The following is a 16,079-nucleotide window of genomic DNA, read 5'->3' as shown; positions in this document are numbered from 1 at the left end:
GGTAGCTTCTCTTCTTTTTAGGAAGGTACAACCAATATAGTTTTTAGTAGCTTCTCTTTTTAGGAAGGTAGTAACATAAAATTTTGTCTTATTCTTAGTAAAGTACAACACCAGTAGTTTGTCTTCTTTTTCAGAAATAAACACAGAAAAGTGCAAATCATATTTTGCATTGTATGTCAAATTCCAATGTCCAATACTGAACAGTCCCTTTCTGTCGCCATTGTTTTCTGTCCTAATCGATTTTTCAAGCTGTCCCACGCCCGATGCAAACTTGTTGATTGTTTATGAATGCACAGTGAGTTGTCCACACGTGGGGTTTTATTGTGAGTGGTATTATCAGGCTAGTCATGGGATTAGCGCTGATTGTCCCCCTTGAAACGGGTGTCAGATTAACAGATAGCAACGCCGTCTTCATAAACCATCTGCAGTGAAGACATAAGCCACCAAGGATATTACCTCGACCTCCTCGCGCCTTTACCCACCTCGGATGATGTTTTCTCGCCGAGCGCCGTCCAATCGATTAATAAGTGTGATGTGGCACCCCCTGTAGGTTAATCAATAAAAAAGTAAAACGGGAAATGATGTCACTGGCAATAATTGAAATGATGTCCCTGAGAAGAATAAATCAATATGTTGACAATCTTGAGGGGTCTTGGCGTCACGCTGCTACAGGCTTAAAGCGTAGACGCTGACACGTACAAACAAACATGAAGTATTATCTTAATCTGAAGGTATGGAAAAACACACACGGATAAGGAGAGGTGGAAAATCAGGGGGCGGTGGTAGACAGTAGAGGAGGAGGAGGAGGAAGAGAGGGATGATGAGGGATTAAGGTGGTCGATACTCCCAGACTGAGAGATGACACTAAATCAGTTAATTTATCCCCACTGGTTACGCAGCCCCTCTCCTCCATCACACCCCACACTTCTCCCTTGTCTTCTTTTTTTCCTGACAATTTTACATATTTTAACACAGATTTCTTTTTTTAAAGAAACAATTTGAAGTTATTTGACCTTAAAATACAGCATAATAATTAGTTCCAAAGAATACAACATCATACAACCGTCCCAAAAAATGTCAGGAAAGCCTACTAGAACAGCTGAACCTTATTTGGGTTTATAAAAGCCGCTTTTCCATTACAGGTTACAGAACATTTAACATGAGTTGGAATGTGATCGACTAATTTTAAACACAGCCACGTCTTTTGCTATAAGAGGGTGTGCACACTTATGCAACCACATGAGTTGTTTATTTGGACTTCCTCTCTTCTACCTTAAAGCAGGATCACTGTTCTCCTCTTGTGTATTGTAAATGACATCATGGTGATGACAGTGGCCAGATCGTACAGGGGACTCTGCATCATCCCCATTAGAGAGGCGGTTCCCATGGCAACCAAGCCTGGCAGACCACTTGTGACCTTTTGCAGGCAAAAAATTTTTTTTGCTTGATACATTGAATGGAGCCTATCAAAATGGAACAAGTTGAATATATTATATATAAAAAATTAACACACAAATTGATATTTAGCATTTAATATAAATATTCAATTCATATTTTATTCAATATAGAAATAAACAAATATAAAGCATTTTTAGGATTTCAAACTGTTTCTAAACTTGTGTTAAGGTTTCAAATTAAGGTATAATAGAATAATTTAATGGGGGAAAAATACATTTAAAAAAAGGATTTTATATAGTGAAGTGACTCAAAGTTATTTTACTATTTATTTTAATTCAATTTAGTTTGACAAGTGTTGCTTTTGTTTCAGTTCATTCAGCTAGTGCTTTTATTAAAATTGAAAAAAACCCACATCCATTTTTCTCTTATGAAAATACCCTTAAAAATATCTTTTTTATGTTTTTACTTAAATTTAAAAAAAAATCTATAAATTTCTTTTTTTTTTCAAACTTAAAAAAAAGAAAAAAAAAGGTAAATGTAACCGGATCCATTTGTGTTCATCATCTACCCACACATGTTCTCTCTTTCCAGCTTCTTCCCTCACGTTGCCTGGCAACCGCTGAAGAAGGATGATGAGGAAGATGCGTATGGGTCATCTGAAAAAAAAAAAGAAAAAAGAAAAAGAGAGAACGGGCGACAAACAGGGAGTGAGTTTAAAAGTTCACGCAGCGGCTGGCCCATTATTCTGCCGCTTGTTTGTAAACTTGTTGCGGTAAGTGTCAATAAAAGTGCTAATCTGGCCATTCATCCGCATTCGACTTGCCTCCAGAGAGAGGCTGTCAATTATAGAAAGAGAGCCTTACCTTTTATTTCATCAGCCGTACTGCCCACATGAAAAAATATTTTCCTCCAATGGCGGCTTATTACTCAAGTGCAGAATGGAAAGATTAGCCTGAGCGTTTATCCTGAGGTGTGTGTGATTTTTGTGGTTAGGGCTGACAATCGTGTATTTCAAACCTGTCCCAATTGGCTTTTAAGATAACGGAAGACCAAAGATATTTATAAACAATATATTGTTTATTGTGATACAGATGTATTTACTGCTTGTGTTGTTGCATATTAAATAACAATCACAATATTAAAGATGCATTGTGCAGTATAAAAAGGTAATATTAAAACTTTTGCTACATCATGCATGCTCCAGATGAGTACGAAGAGCCCTGATTGTTTTACTCTGACTGCACCGATCAGCTTTTATATTCGCTATATATAGTAGAGTGTGCGGACCCTCACACTCCACAGTTTCTTTGGAAAGGGGAGGGGCGGAGTTTGTCTTACCTCATTTGAAGTCATGTCTTCGTTTGTTAACTGTAGATGTCGCTTTGAGATTGTGCATGTACTTGCACGCGCAACATGAATGAGCCTGACACAGATGTTGCAATTACGCTTTGGGCCAGAGGTGGCAGTCACGAGTAAAAAAAATTACAAACTGCACAAAGATCCTTAAAGAGAAAAAAAAAATGCAATCAGAATTTTTTTCTAAATCGTTCAGCCCTGCAACAAACTACTACTACAAACAACAATTACAAGTCAAGGTGTTTGAAAGCCTAACCCTGGCATGAGAAACTAATTTGAAAACCGTAACCCTTGTTTGAAACCCTAACTCAAACTTTAAAAACTACTGTGAAACCCTAATCAGGGTTTGAAACTAATTCCAACCTCAAACCAAGGGTTTAAACCCTAATTTGGAACCCTAAACCAGTCTTGAAACCCTAATCCTATTTTAAAAATCCTAATTCAGGTTTTAAACCCTACTTTAAAACCTCAATCCTGTCTTGAAACCATAATTTGGAAATCAAACCCATGTTTTAAACCCTAACTTGAAAACCAAATTCTATCTTGAAACCCTAATCCTTGCTTCAAAACCAAACACTGGCTTTAAACCTTAACCCTGTCTTGAAACCGGAATGTTTGAAACCCTAAAACTCTAATTTGGAACTCTAGTCCTGACTCAAATGACTAATCCAGATTAGGAAATTTAATTTAAAACCCCAGATACTTTGATTGGGGAATTTACAGTAACCCTTGTTTGAAACCCTAATTTGTAACCCCAATCCTGGCTAGAAATCCTAATTTGTAACTCTAACCGTAATTTGAAGTCCTATTTCAGGTTTGAAACTCTAATTTAAAACCCTAATCCTAATCCCAATCCTGTATTGAAACCTTAATTTGGAAGTCTAACCCTTATTTGAAGCCTTAATCCTATCTTGAAACCCTAATTTATAGCACTAGCCCCTATTTGAAACCCTTACCCGGGATTGAGACCCCAATTTGAAACCCAAACCCCCGTTTGAAACCGTAGCCATGGTTTGAAGACTTTATTTTGACAAGACATTGTGTGGAATTGCACAGTAAACGTTCCACACGGCTGTACAGAAATAACTGGACATGTCGTGGAAAGTCATATTAAAACTTTTGAGTTTCAACTATGGCATGGTGTGTTGTCAGGCTTGTTTCTGATTCATTACAGCAGAATTGGAGAGAAGGTCAGGGCAACGGTTGCTAATGACAACCTGGAAGGTTGCAGTTGTGTATGAATGTGTAGACGTGTGTGTGTGTGTGTGCCTGCCTCTGTCTTTTTGTAGTGATCAGTCGCCCCCTGCTGTTCCATATTCTCCAGCTTGTGGCGGGAAATGCTGTCGCCATGCCAACACAGGAAGGGTGGCGGATGGGGTGGGAGGGTTGACATTATTTCTGAGGCGTATAAATAGCATCCACCTGTGATGGCGAAAATCAAAGCAGCCGCGCTTCACACAGTAAATGCTTGTGAGCACTTGAGTCATTAATGGACCCAAATGGACGTTTAGCGCTTCGTTTCCGACAACGCCGCCGGACTAATGGCAGATAATGGGGCATTTTTGCACTTTAATGTGGCAGAGTCTTAAGTAAATAGCACAAGCAGATGCTGAAAAGTTTTGTATAGCAAGAAATAACCGTAACAGGAGGGTTAACCAGAAAATCACAGAGAGGAGTAATACATGCTTACTGAGTGCTTTAAATTGACTCATTTCGATTTTTTCCCCCCTTGGTGAAATACAAGAATAAAGGATGGGTTTGGTGTTGGAGAGCCTGACCTCAAGTCCATGGCGCGCCTTTGGCAGCTTGTACGACAGCAGTGTCACAAATACTCTTCTGGCTGGATGAATGGACACAACTAATAAGCAAAAAATTTAAAAAAAAATGAGTAAAATTCAAAAGCAAAGTACAAAAACAGTCTGGAAAAAACAATGTATCCATTACATTTTTATTCATACATTCATTCATAGTGTGTTTGTGATATAGAGGGGTGCTCATACACTATATTGATTTTTCTCTCTCTATAAAATATAATATCACCTTTCAGATACAAATCCTCAAGTCATGTTCAAGGCAGTCGGCTGTGTCGGCGGGCGCTCCAGTTGTAGAAATCACATTCTAATAATATGACTAAAAAAAAAACAGGACGTTTTACAAGCCACGAGTCAGATCGGGGGGCGATGATAATGGTACGAGGGGGGGTCTTCTCAAGAAGCAAACACTGTTAAATGAGTGGAGCAGATTTGCGTGTGTGTGGGTGCTATCCGCCCTGCTGTGACATCATCACACCAGCTCACTGTGACCGGGTCCGGCGTTGAAGCTGTCTGTGAAGACAAACAGATAATAAGATGATTTATGTCAAATATAATACGTCCAAGTTTATCCATCTTAAGTTAGAATCATGGCAGGCGTTTTAGTCCTATGTCATTATAAATACAATAAAAAAAATAAAAAATAAAAAAAAAGAGAGCAATGGCATTTTCGATGACATGTCAAATCGGTAAAATTATCGAATGAACAATACTGAGCTCTCCAGAAAAAATAAATAAATACAATAATAATTTCTTGGTAAATCCTTGAATTGATCATCAAACTTTGATGCTGTGCTCTTCCCACATTAGGCAGCAGAATGGGGGGAAAGCATGATAATTTAGTGTCACCTTTACGCCTCGGGTGAATTCCGTAGTAAGAATTGGTCAAGATCTGTGTAATTCGCTCAAAATGACCATTACAAACAAAAATGGCTGACTTCCTGTTCAATTTCAGACATGGGTCCCTTGAGACTTTTTTCTGCGTCTTGTTATGATAGATATGAATTTTATGTTTACCGGGGAATCTAGTGGTGGGGACTATTTTTTTTTCTAACTTTGCAAGGGGCATTACTGATGGAGAAATAAATGGCTGCTTCAAACCAAAATGGCCAACTTCTTGTTTCATTTCAGACATGGGTCCTTGAGGCTTTATTGTGCATCTTGTTGTGATAAGACATTTCCACCAAATTTCATGTTGATCTGTGAAACTGGTGGCGGGGGCAAATTTTTTCAAACTTCGCAAGTGGCATTACAGAGTGAGAAACGGCTGCATCACATCAAAATGGCTAACTTCCTGTTCAAATTCAGTTCCTGAGACTTTGCCCTTTATGATAGACATGGACACCATTTTTGTAACTTTTTTTTTTTTTTTTAACTTGCCAGGGGGCATTACTGAGTGAGTTTCGGGGAATTTTGTGTTCGGGCAGTGTACAAAAACTGTTTCGTTTTCTAGCACGTTGATGGCCAAAAAAGACAATTAATTTGTGGTTACCTTTTTAAATCGTGGAAATTTCAATACAGGACAAACACCACACTAACAATGTTGCATGCTTCCACAATCACAAACAGACAAATATATATAAAAAGCAGACATGTACCAGACAAGTCCAGTGACTTATTTCTGTTTTGGGGCAGTCTAGGCTTTTTCTCTGGGGGTTTGCGATTTGGGGGCTTCTCAATGCTATTGGGGCTGTCCCTGTCCGTGCCTGAGTTCATCGAGGACATGGAGGAGACATTGAGCAACGTTAGCAAGGTACAAAATGCTATGCACATACGCTACGTTGACATATAGACTCGCTGACCACATCAATAGGCGATACCTGCATCGCACGACATGGCTTTTCGATTCCTCTGGGGCTTGACGGGCGCCTGAGGCCGCATTCCTTCTTCGCCTGAATGAGGGACAGGAAACAATAGGAAGCACACCTGATGGATTCATTCATTGAGCAAATCTTGTTGCAGGTCAAACCTGCCCATTTTTAGGTTTGGAAAAATACAAATGCAATAAATGGGCCATCATATTTTGACATCATACTCCATCGACATTAAAAAATGCTTGGCAGTTTAGCGTCGCTCTTCTATCTTAGATACCGGCTTCCGATTGGGTCCCATGTCGAAGTTTGTCAAAACACAAAATGGCTGCTTCAAACCAAAATGGCTGACTTCCTGTGCAAATGTAGGCATGGGTTCTTAAAGCTTTTTCGTACGTCACAATAAACATTTTTTTGCACCAGAGTCCAAGTGAGATTCACTTGATTGATTCTGAGTATTTGCCGATTCCGAGGCCTGATCCAATACTTTGGCAATGCATTAACAGGAAAAAAAAAAGGACTTCTTTTTCATTCTATACAAACACAAAATGTTAGATTGTGTAAAATGCAACGAAGCTATAGCATTATTTTTGTTTCTTCAATTATTTTGTCGCTTTGTTACATTCAAAAATGAAGATTTTTTTTTTGGACCCAAATTACGAATTACCACTGAGAATTCCAGGTTCTTCTAACTTGGGAAATAGCTCAAATGAGCCACAATAGAAGCCTGTGTCCTAGAGAGGTGGGCGACATTACATTGCCAAGCTTTATTGCCTTAGCCATCTAATGAAGGCGGAGAATGGTGTCAAAGTTTGATGATTATTCGCTAGAAAAAGAGGGCACAATCACATTTATTTTTGTCGTTACATGACAGAAAGTCAACAGCCTTTGTCGAGCTCGTCGTGGGAAATGAGCTATTTATAAATCGACAACATTGACACATCTGTCATTGTGACTGTCACCTATTTGTCCCTCTGCGCTTTAAAGCGGTTGTGCAAAAATAACAACAACGTTTACATGGCAAGTGTGAGGCTGAAATTCCAACAAAAGAGTTCATTTTCACCAACCTTGACTGGAAGATCTGTCAGGCAGCCCGTGCACAGGTCTGCTGAATGGAGGGGGCAAAGGTGGCGGGGGCAAGCTTCTCTCCGGAGCCGGTTCTTTCAGGAAAGTCACATATGATGTCGTCTTTGGCTGTTCAACCAGATAAGTACGTGTAGTTAATTCATGCGTAAAGTGATTAACTGGAAGAATATTTTTCGTCATTGCCTCACCTTTTCAGGAATCGGTGGAGGTTGACCCTCCAGATCTCTTCTTTTGTCCTGGTCCTTCTTGTCCATCCTGGCCGGTTCCCTCTCGTCATCGTCATCCTCTTCTGCAGCAACAGAGGAATACTCACTGTTGTATTTTGTATTACCTCCCCCAAGTAGTTTCACCAAATATAGCATAGCATCAACCGCCATATAGCATGGAAACACTGTACTCTTAATTGTCATGTTTTCTTACCAGGTAGCGTGTCGGAGCTCTCCAACCGATGCCTTTGCCTCAATTTGGACAAGTTGGGTTTGCTACTTTGCGGCGGGGGTTCAGGTTTGGCCACGCAGGACACTGGCCGCCCCGCGTAGCCGCTCCTCCACGCATCTACGCTAGCATCAGGACTGACGCGTCTTTCCCCCTGTGCGTCTACCTCCGCGCTCATTTCCTGTTTGGGCGACGGCGTCCTGTCCGAAGGGTACGGCGGCAACGGCCTTTGAGGAAAGTGAAGCGCCTGGACTTGTCTGTCCGCCTTCCACACACTCCTGTCCGTCCACTGGGCGTCCAGCTGTACGTCCGTCTGCTTGCCTTCCGACCACGAGCGATCAATCTGCCTGCCGGCCAGCCGCTGTCGCTCCATCTTGCGATCGATCTGCCACTGCGTGTGTCTTTCCGCCGTCCACTGTCTGTCCATTTGGCGGTCCGGGTGTCTGTCGACGGTCCACGCCTCTCCCGGCCTCTCGTCCGAGCGCCGCCTCTGTGTGTGCCGCTTGCCCGACTTGCCTTCCACCCAAATGTCCTCGGCTTGCAGCACCTCGCTTGTTCTTTGCTTATCATCCGCCCAGTATTTGTCGGCCTCCATTTGCGAATACTCGGGCATTGCGTCCTTTTCGGAGCGCTGTTGAAAATAAATGTCGGAAGTTTAAAACCAGAGATAAAAGCCAAACATTGCCACTCGAGTGGACTAGTTGCCAATTTTAGGACTGAATTTTTCCCTGTTTTGCTGCCGCTTCTCTTCTCTCCTTCCCCCTTCTGCTGTGAAAAAGCTCTGATTAAATGGGAAGTCAACCCCCCTGAAAAAATTATTGACAATAATATGTTCAATGCAGCCCCACTAATCTAAATACGGTAATCTGGTTAATATTGCGTTTGCAGCAAAATCCAGCCGTTTTAATCAATTTTAGAAGGCGGCCATTTTGCCACTTGCTCTTGAGTAAAAATGACATCACAGTTGCAATCAGAGCTCACCTTCAGAAATCAGGTGAGCTGTGATTGGTTGTTGCTTGTGGTAAAATGAGATTTATAGAAACGGCTGAATTTTGCTGCATAACTCTTATTCCACAAATGTAATATTAATCAGAATGTCATGTTTAGACTAGTGAGGTCACATGTAACATATTATTGTTAAGAAATGTTTAAGGTTGACTTCCCCTTTAAGACGGCTTTCACTGAACCAAACTGGTCTGTTTTGAGCAGTTAACTTGATTGCGACTGTACCTCAGTGGGGGAGTAAAAGGGGTGTTTGCCTCCTCCCATCCCTGAATGTGGAATGCCTGGCATTGGCGGCGGCGGACTCAAAACTAGAGTATTCTTCCCATCGGGTCCGTCTCCAGGAGACCTGGCAGCAGACTTTGGGGGCTGGAGGAGGGTGTACACGTTCTCTGTGGCCATCCTGGAGATAGAACAGTTAGCAGAACAGTCAAGACAAACAGTAACTACACTTAAAGGATCTTTGTGCAGTTTGCCACTTTTTTACTCGCCACCTATGGCCCAAAGCGTAACTGCAGCATCTGTGTCAGTTGACAAACGAAGACATGACTTTAAATGAGGTAAGAAACTGTGGAGTGTGCAGGGTCTAGTCAGTGTAAAACAGTCAGGGCTCTTCATACTCATCTGGGCATTTGTGGAGCATCCATAATGTAAAAAAAAAAAAAAGCTTTAACATTACCTTTTTAAACGGCACAATACACCTTTAAGAACAGTGTTCATTTTGACAAGAAATTTTAATTTAGTTTTAATTTTTAGTCTTTTGACTAAAATCAATGAAAGTTTTAGTCATAATTTAGTCATCTGAGAGAAATTTTAGTCAATTAAATTGACAATTTAGTCAAAGTTTTCTTTCAGCATACATTTAAACTTTTATACAACTATTAAACAGTATAACACAGCTATTTTTAACTGTAGTTTAAAACAACTGTGTTGTTATTAAACTTTGTTTCAATGAAACATGTTTTGAATTGACAATAATATGCCGCCCTAAAACTTTTCACCTAAATAAATACATTTTGTAAAAAATGCATAATTGCCTGAGATTAATCTTACAGCTGCACAATGAATGTAAACATGTTTGAACATTAAATAAAGTGCAGTGAACAGTTTCTGAGTGGTTCTTTTCTCCCACCTGCATTTCATTCCTTCTTCTGATTGGATTTTGTGAATTTTCATCACGGTGTTGTTTTTGTTTTAGCCATTGACAAAATCGTCATCGTCACAATGAATGGCTTCTATTTTAATTTCCATTTTATTTTTGTCTGAAAAAAATATTGTGACGAAAAATATGATGAAAATGTTTCCTCGACGAAATTATCACTGCTAAAGAAAACCAGGTAATTTCTTTACATTGTCTTGTTTCATTATTTTTTAAAATGTATTTATACAATTAACTGCTACCGTCCTTAACAAAAAAAAAAATCATGATTTTTGGGGCTTCAACAGATTAAAGTGACCGAAAAATAACAATCGACTGACAGTGCGAATATGAGAATGGTTGTTTGATTTTCTCTATATGTGACCCTGCACAGGAAACGCGGTACAAAATAAATTGGACAAGGTTTACTGTAGTCATTTTCTGGCACAGAGAATGCAAGCTGCTGGCTGTCGTCGACATCTGTGTCCTCACGCTTGTGTGCAGTGTACACCATAAGTCGCTTGGCATATTTAGATGAGGCACATATTTGTCGGGGATATTTGTGAGATTCACGGCCGCCAAGTGTCCTCAAAAGAACTACGAAGAAGCATTTTAGGGCACTCAAAGATGCGGAGCAGATGGTATTTTGGTAGCGTCATCTTATAACAGCTAAAAGAAGGTAAAGATTCATTGTTAATGGAACATCGAGCAGGACCGAGACCACAGCTATGTGAACCACAATATTACCAGGATTTTTACATGTGATATTTTGGTAATTTTGGTACCTTTCCCTTAGAATTAAGAGAATTATGAGTCTGGCAGACAAATGAAAGGGGCTTTTTGGCATATTAAATATACAAACCCGGTTGGTGCCGTAGTAACGGCGTGATCGCCGTAAAAGTCGGCATCGGACTCCTGGTTGGGCAGCGTCTGGTTGCGGTTTCTGCGGAAACCGAAGATGGCGAGTACGTTCCTCCTCTTCTTCCTCCTCAGTGAGTGTGTGTTGTGCAGAGAGGAGAGTTGACTGGAGAAGAAAAAGGTCAGAGTTGGTGTTTCAGACAAACTTGGCGGCTCCGTCTGGCACAATCATGCCACGTGCCCTCTGTCAACTCTGTCGGGACCTCATTGGATAAAACACCCGTGTGTTTGCGGTTTCACCTTCTGCTGCTTGACTGTTGCTAGGCAACATCTCCCTGAATACAATGGTTTATATCGTTAAATTCCTCCTCTTTCTTTGTCATTTTATATTCCAATGCAGAATTTTCTTGACGCAAAGTTTTTCAAGGATATTGGAATATAAAAAAAAAATTGTTATAACTTTTTACATTTTGTAGTGTGGCAGATTTCTTTAAGTACAGCGTTTAAAGACCCTCAATGTTTCTACTTATAACCAAAACTCTCACTTCATTGGTGCATTCAAGGAACCTTTTGAAAAATGAGAACTAAGGAAAGAATGAAATGAAATGCATCTTTTATTGCTGCAGATTTCTCCTCAAAATGAAGTATTTCATGGTGCATTCAAGTACCCTTGAACACATGAATTTAAGATGCAAGCACTGCAATTCTGTAAGCATTTTATAGTGTGCCAGAATTATTATAAATTAAGTATTTAATAAAGAGCAAACAAAACAACATTTTGTTGGTGCATTCAAGGACCTTGGACAAATGAGAAAGATTTAAGAGTGGATTTCAAAGACTAATGCACATTACACTGTGCTTTTTAGGCAACTCATTCATGGGAGATTACTTCTGAAATTAATTACTAATTTGCCGATGTCTCAAAAAGTCACACTTCACTAGTGCATTAAATAACCCTCGGACAAACAGTATTTAATTATGTGTTTTTGAACACTCATCCCTGGTGCATTCAAGGCACCTTGGACAAATGAGACCAAAGTGCTGTGTTCAATGAATAATAAAAATTAAGATTTAAGAGATTTTAACAATGGGAAAAAGAAAACACTTACCTATCTGGAAGGACTCTTTTAGTATAAAAATCTGGCAGTCCATCATCCAGTGGGCTTATTCCTCCATTTTCACTACAATGCTGATCACACAGAACATGACACATGAAATGTGTTTTAGGCTTACTTCACTTCCAGTATGTTCTATTTATAAATGTAATCAAAGAAATGGATTGCCATCTCCAGTGAGATGACGTGAGCAAAGTGCAGCCATCTAATCTGTATAGATTGCCCCATATGGAGAGAACAATTGTGTGTGTGTGTCAGCCGTTAAGTAGTCTTGGGAAGTAACAAATTGAACAAAAGTAACACAACTCATGACTGTACTCAAGCAAGATTATTGAGTATTTATTTTTTGACAACTTACTACACTGTACTTTTACACCCAACATTTAACGGTGTTCTACTCCCTGCTTTGTTAAAAGTAATAATTTTGCTTTACCAGTACAGTGATGCCTTGACTTAAGAGTTTAGATCATTCCGTCACCATGCTCGTGACTCAAAACACTTGTAACTCAAATCATATTTCCCCACTGAGGTCACTGGAAATCCCATTAATCCATTACATCCCCATAATGTGCTCCTGATGTGTGCATTTTGGCCACCAGATGGCAGCATAATACAGACATAGAGAAACACACAAAGAAGAAGCTGCAGTAATATTAGTTGTTCTACACGGAGGATAAAGAATATACGTTCATGTGTTGCCGCATTGTATTCATTCTTTTCATATATAGTACCTGTATTCTATATTTCTACTTTCGTACAAAATGTGAATCCTACTAATGGCTGGATTAACAGAGGAAATAGATATTTAGAGTGAAAGGCCCCTCACCGTCTCGGCTGGTAGGTATCCTCCTTTGTGCCTGCGTGGAGGCCTTGGACGTACCCTGGTCACGTGGTGGAGGGGCAGACCCTGCGTGGGCAACTCAGACAGACCCTCCCAAGAGGCTGAGCGGGACAGAGGCGTGGAGTAGGACGGGATGGAAGGGGGCGGCGAGGAGCTGGAGTCGTCACAGAGACCTGAGGGCCAAGACAATATAGATGAGTACGCCTGTGACTGGTCGCTGGTAAGAATCAAACTCGTATCCTTTGACTGTGAGGCAGACATGCAATCCATTAGCACACCATACTGCCGGTAACAGCTAACAATCAATTGATATTTGATTGTTAATCTTCCCTATCATCAATCAGGGATATTCCTCGAAATGTCCATTACAGTTTGGCCGCCACTGAAAAAAGCATCGAGTCATCTTTCAGACAGCAACACCGCAAAAGGGAAAAAATGGGCTCATCAGAAAGTACGCTAATGGAGCAATTTGTGTCACTGCAGGGGGGTTTGGCGGTCTGACGGGAAAAGGGAGGTAGAGGCGGGATGTGTGGCTCTACTCACTCAGCCTGGTGGAGACGGGTCGTATTCGTCTTGTTCTCGAGCTGCGCTTCTTAATGGCGATTGTGTCCTGGAAGGGAGGAAGATGCTGAAAGACTGGAGACAGAAACATGGGTTTCTATCTAGACCAAAGAATACAAAGACAGCCAGTGAGAGTTTCAAAAACACAAAGCTGCTTTTAAAGCCTTTTTCTGTTGCAGCAAATGTTCTGCACAAACTTAAAAGAGAGCTAAATATAAAATGAAGATGACAGATAACACCTGAGATCCTTCAGGGTGAAAAGCACAGAGCTGTTTACAGAGGCTTTTAATTTATACAGTTTAATTGTTAGGAAAGACACAAGTAGGTTTGCAGTTACTTTATAAAGTGAGGAAATGGGGCTGAGAACAGACCCTTGAGGAACTCCTCTAAAGACACCCCTACAAGCTACCTTTTGTAGAGAAAACATGCAAAAAAATGACACAAAACATTTAAAAAGCTGAGAAGAAATCTGGCAAAAAAAGTGCCAAAAATATACCAAAAACCTGACAAAAAGGAGGACCAAACTATTCCCTATCGTTCTCCTAAAAGCGTACCCTCACTTACTATACTGGTGCCGAGCTCCTCTTCAGTGATGTCCAAAGAGTCTCTGTGTCTGTTGAACCTCCAGCCCGTTCCGTCTTCGCACGATCCATCCCAGCGTTTGAGATGAGACACCTGCCGGGTCTGGGATGGGGAGCCCTCTTTAGGAATTGTGCATGTGAACATAAACTTTGACAATGTTGTATTTACCAGTGTCTTGTGGGTGGCGTAGAGCTCCTGCAGGATTTGGTCCACGATGGAGTTGGTGAGATAAGAGACCACAGACAATTTGACTTCTCTGGGGAAGATCAAGAAGGTAAATGAGCAAAAGCAAGTTGGACTTTCCTAAAAAGAAGACCAAGTATTGATGTGGCACATTTTCCTTAAAAGAAGACAAACGATAGATGTTGCATTTTCCTAAAAAGAAGACAAACTTGTATGAAAGTGTGTTAACAAAATTAATACATTCTAAAATGAACCGTAAATAAACTATATATATATATATATAAAATGTTATTTTATATATAAACATAAAACATGCTAGCTAGCTTCAATAGTTTCTTTTTTATTAAAGAACAACATCAATAGCATGTCTTCCTTTTTTTTGTTTTTAGGAGAGCGTAAAAACAGTAGTTTGTCCACTTTATGGAAAACGTACTCTAATGCTCGGTGGACGTCCTGCGCTGCTCTTTCCATGAGCGCGGTGCGGATGGCGGCGCGAGGTACGGACACGCGGTCCGAGACGGACGAGAGCGGCGGGGTCAGTCGCTCTGCCGCGGCGGACGACAGGGGGCAAAGCTCACGGCAGAGTGACACCATCGAATCTACAATCACCTGCACAAGAGCAGCAGTCATTTCAGATGCATTAAATGACACAATTCATTTTTTTGGTTTGCATTCAAGTGGCACAATTGGGATTTGCGTCATGAAGAAAAAAAATTGGTCTAAATGAAGTTCTTAAAAAAAAAAAAAAAGAAGCTACCTGAAGCTCCTTGTCAGCGGCTTTGGCAAGCTCACCAGCCAGCGAGTCCAGACGCTGGCGCACCGGCCCATCCACCGAGAGCACGTGGGCCAGCTCGCACAGGGAGGGGTACAGCTTGGAGCATGCAAAGAGAAACATGCGTTCAGTTTTTTTTTTTTCCCCCCCTACACGTGACGGAGAACTTCACAAGGCTCACCGCGCGGGAATTCCTGGCCTCCTTTAGCACTTGTTTGGCTGCTTGAATGTCATCTGCCTCTCCGACGCCTCGCAGCAGGCACACCTGCTGCTGAACACGTGCGCATAGACGCTCCATCACCTAGCAAACGAAAAAACACAATCATACAGACACACACGTTTGTTCTTTCATTCTTTTGTAGTTTTTATCAGACTTATCCATTTTTGTAAATGTCATAATTTTGTTGGATTGTTGTCTGATTTTTGTGGGTTTTTTTAGATCAGATTTTTGTCTGATTATTGGTTTAGTATTGGTTAAGGTTTTATTTTTGTTGTCAGTCTGTATTTTGTAATTTATTGTGTGCTTTTTAACAATTTTTTTTTCAGATTTTTGTTTAAGTTCTTTGGTCATTCTTTTATTTTATTTGTGTTAGATTTGTATCATTTTTGTCGTATTCATCAGTCTTTTTGTCCTATCTTTGTCAGATTTTTCTCAACGTCTTTTGCCCGATTTTTGTCTGTTTAGTTCGATGTTTGTCTGTTTTCTGGCTGGAATAACTATTTTTGTCTCATCTGGTATAAAATGACCACGTATTCTTATGTTGTTGCACAAACTACTGATTGCAGCATTCGCCTCTGTAATTATATTATTATGCTAAGTTTAACACTAAACGCCAGCACTACCTGCTCTGCGGTGCTGGTGACGAGGCCTTGATGCAGTCGAAGAGCCTGACGCTGGGAGAAACGCTGAGTCTGGTTGTTCCTCACCAGAGCCCGCTGGATCTATGCAGGAAGTCCGGAATTAGGCACACTTAACCACCTACAAATAGGAACAAAAGACATTGCACCAACCTTGGTCAGTGCCTGCTCCGTCCTCTCTGGGGCGCTGCGGTATGCCTGACTGATGTCGCTCAGTGGGAGAGGCATGTATTGCAGGGTGAAATTACTAAAGAGGGCAGAGAAGAAGTGGG

General features: G+C 40.7%; 1 protein-coding gene across 7 annotated transcripts in view; it reads right to left on the bottom strand.

Moving 5' to 3' along the window:
- Positions 1-3,761: 3,761 nt before the first annotated feature.
- The window catches only part of LOC144062140 (capping protein, Arp2/3 and myosin-I linker protein 3-like), a 29,198-nt gene continuing 16,880 nt past the window's right edge, over positions 3,762-16,079 (bottom strand). For 3 of the 7 annotated variants that reach the window (XR_013296345.1, XR_013296346.1, XR_013296344.1), the window contains 19 exons: positions 15,961-16,054; positions 15,793-15,891; positions 15,131-15,250; positions 14,935-15,048; positions 14,611-14,786; positions 14,163-14,250; positions 13,977-14,096; positions 13,395-13,461; positions 12,837-13,024; positions 12,005-12,084; positions 10,900-11,061; positions 9,128-9,302; positions 7,883-8,528; positions 7,651-7,751; positions 7,444-7,570; positions 6,386-6,457; positions 6,164-6,271; positions 4,795-5,078; positions 3,762-4,612 (listed from right to left, as the gene is read on the bottom strand). Coding sequence is in view for 2 of the 7 variants with exons in the window: in XM_077583156.1 (XP_077439282.1) it covers positions 5,038-5,078; positions 6,164-6,271; positions 6,386-6,457; positions 7,444-7,570; positions 7,651-7,751; positions 7,883-8,528; positions 9,128-9,302; positions 10,900-11,061; positions 12,005-12,084; positions 12,837-13,024; positions 13,395-13,461; positions 13,977-14,096; positions 14,163-14,250; positions 14,611-14,786; positions 14,935-15,048; positions 15,131-15,250; positions 15,793-15,891; positions 15,961-16,054 (2,578 nt within the window). In the remaining 5 variants the exon portion in view is untranslated. Of the gene's footprint in view, positions 4,613-4,688; positions 5,079-6,163; positions 6,272-6,367; positions 6,458-7,443; positions 7,571-7,650; positions 7,752-7,882; positions 8,529-9,127; positions 9,303-10,899; positions 11,062-12,004; positions 12,085-12,836; positions 13,025-13,394; positions 13,462-13,976; positions 14,097-14,162; positions 14,251-14,610; positions 14,787-14,934; positions 15,049-15,130; positions 15,251-15,792; positions 15,892-15,960; positions 16,055-16,079 lie in introns of those variants that run through there. The other 4 variants (XR_013296347.1, XR_013296348.1, XM_077583156.1 and 1 more) reach the window with 4 other exon arrangements.

This window comes from Vanacampus margaritifer, chromosome 13 (assembly GCF_051991255.1).
Source record: "Vanacampus margaritifer isolate UIUO_Vmar chromosome 13, RoL_Vmar_1.0, whole genome shotgun sequence".
Taxonomy (NCBI): Eukaryota; Metazoa; Chordata; class Actinopteri; order Syngnathiformes; family Syngnathidae; genus Vanacampus; species Vanacampus margaritifer.
The sequence above is the reverse complement of the archived record's forward strand: the minus strand, read 5'-3'. Positions and strand labels throughout refer to the sequence as shown.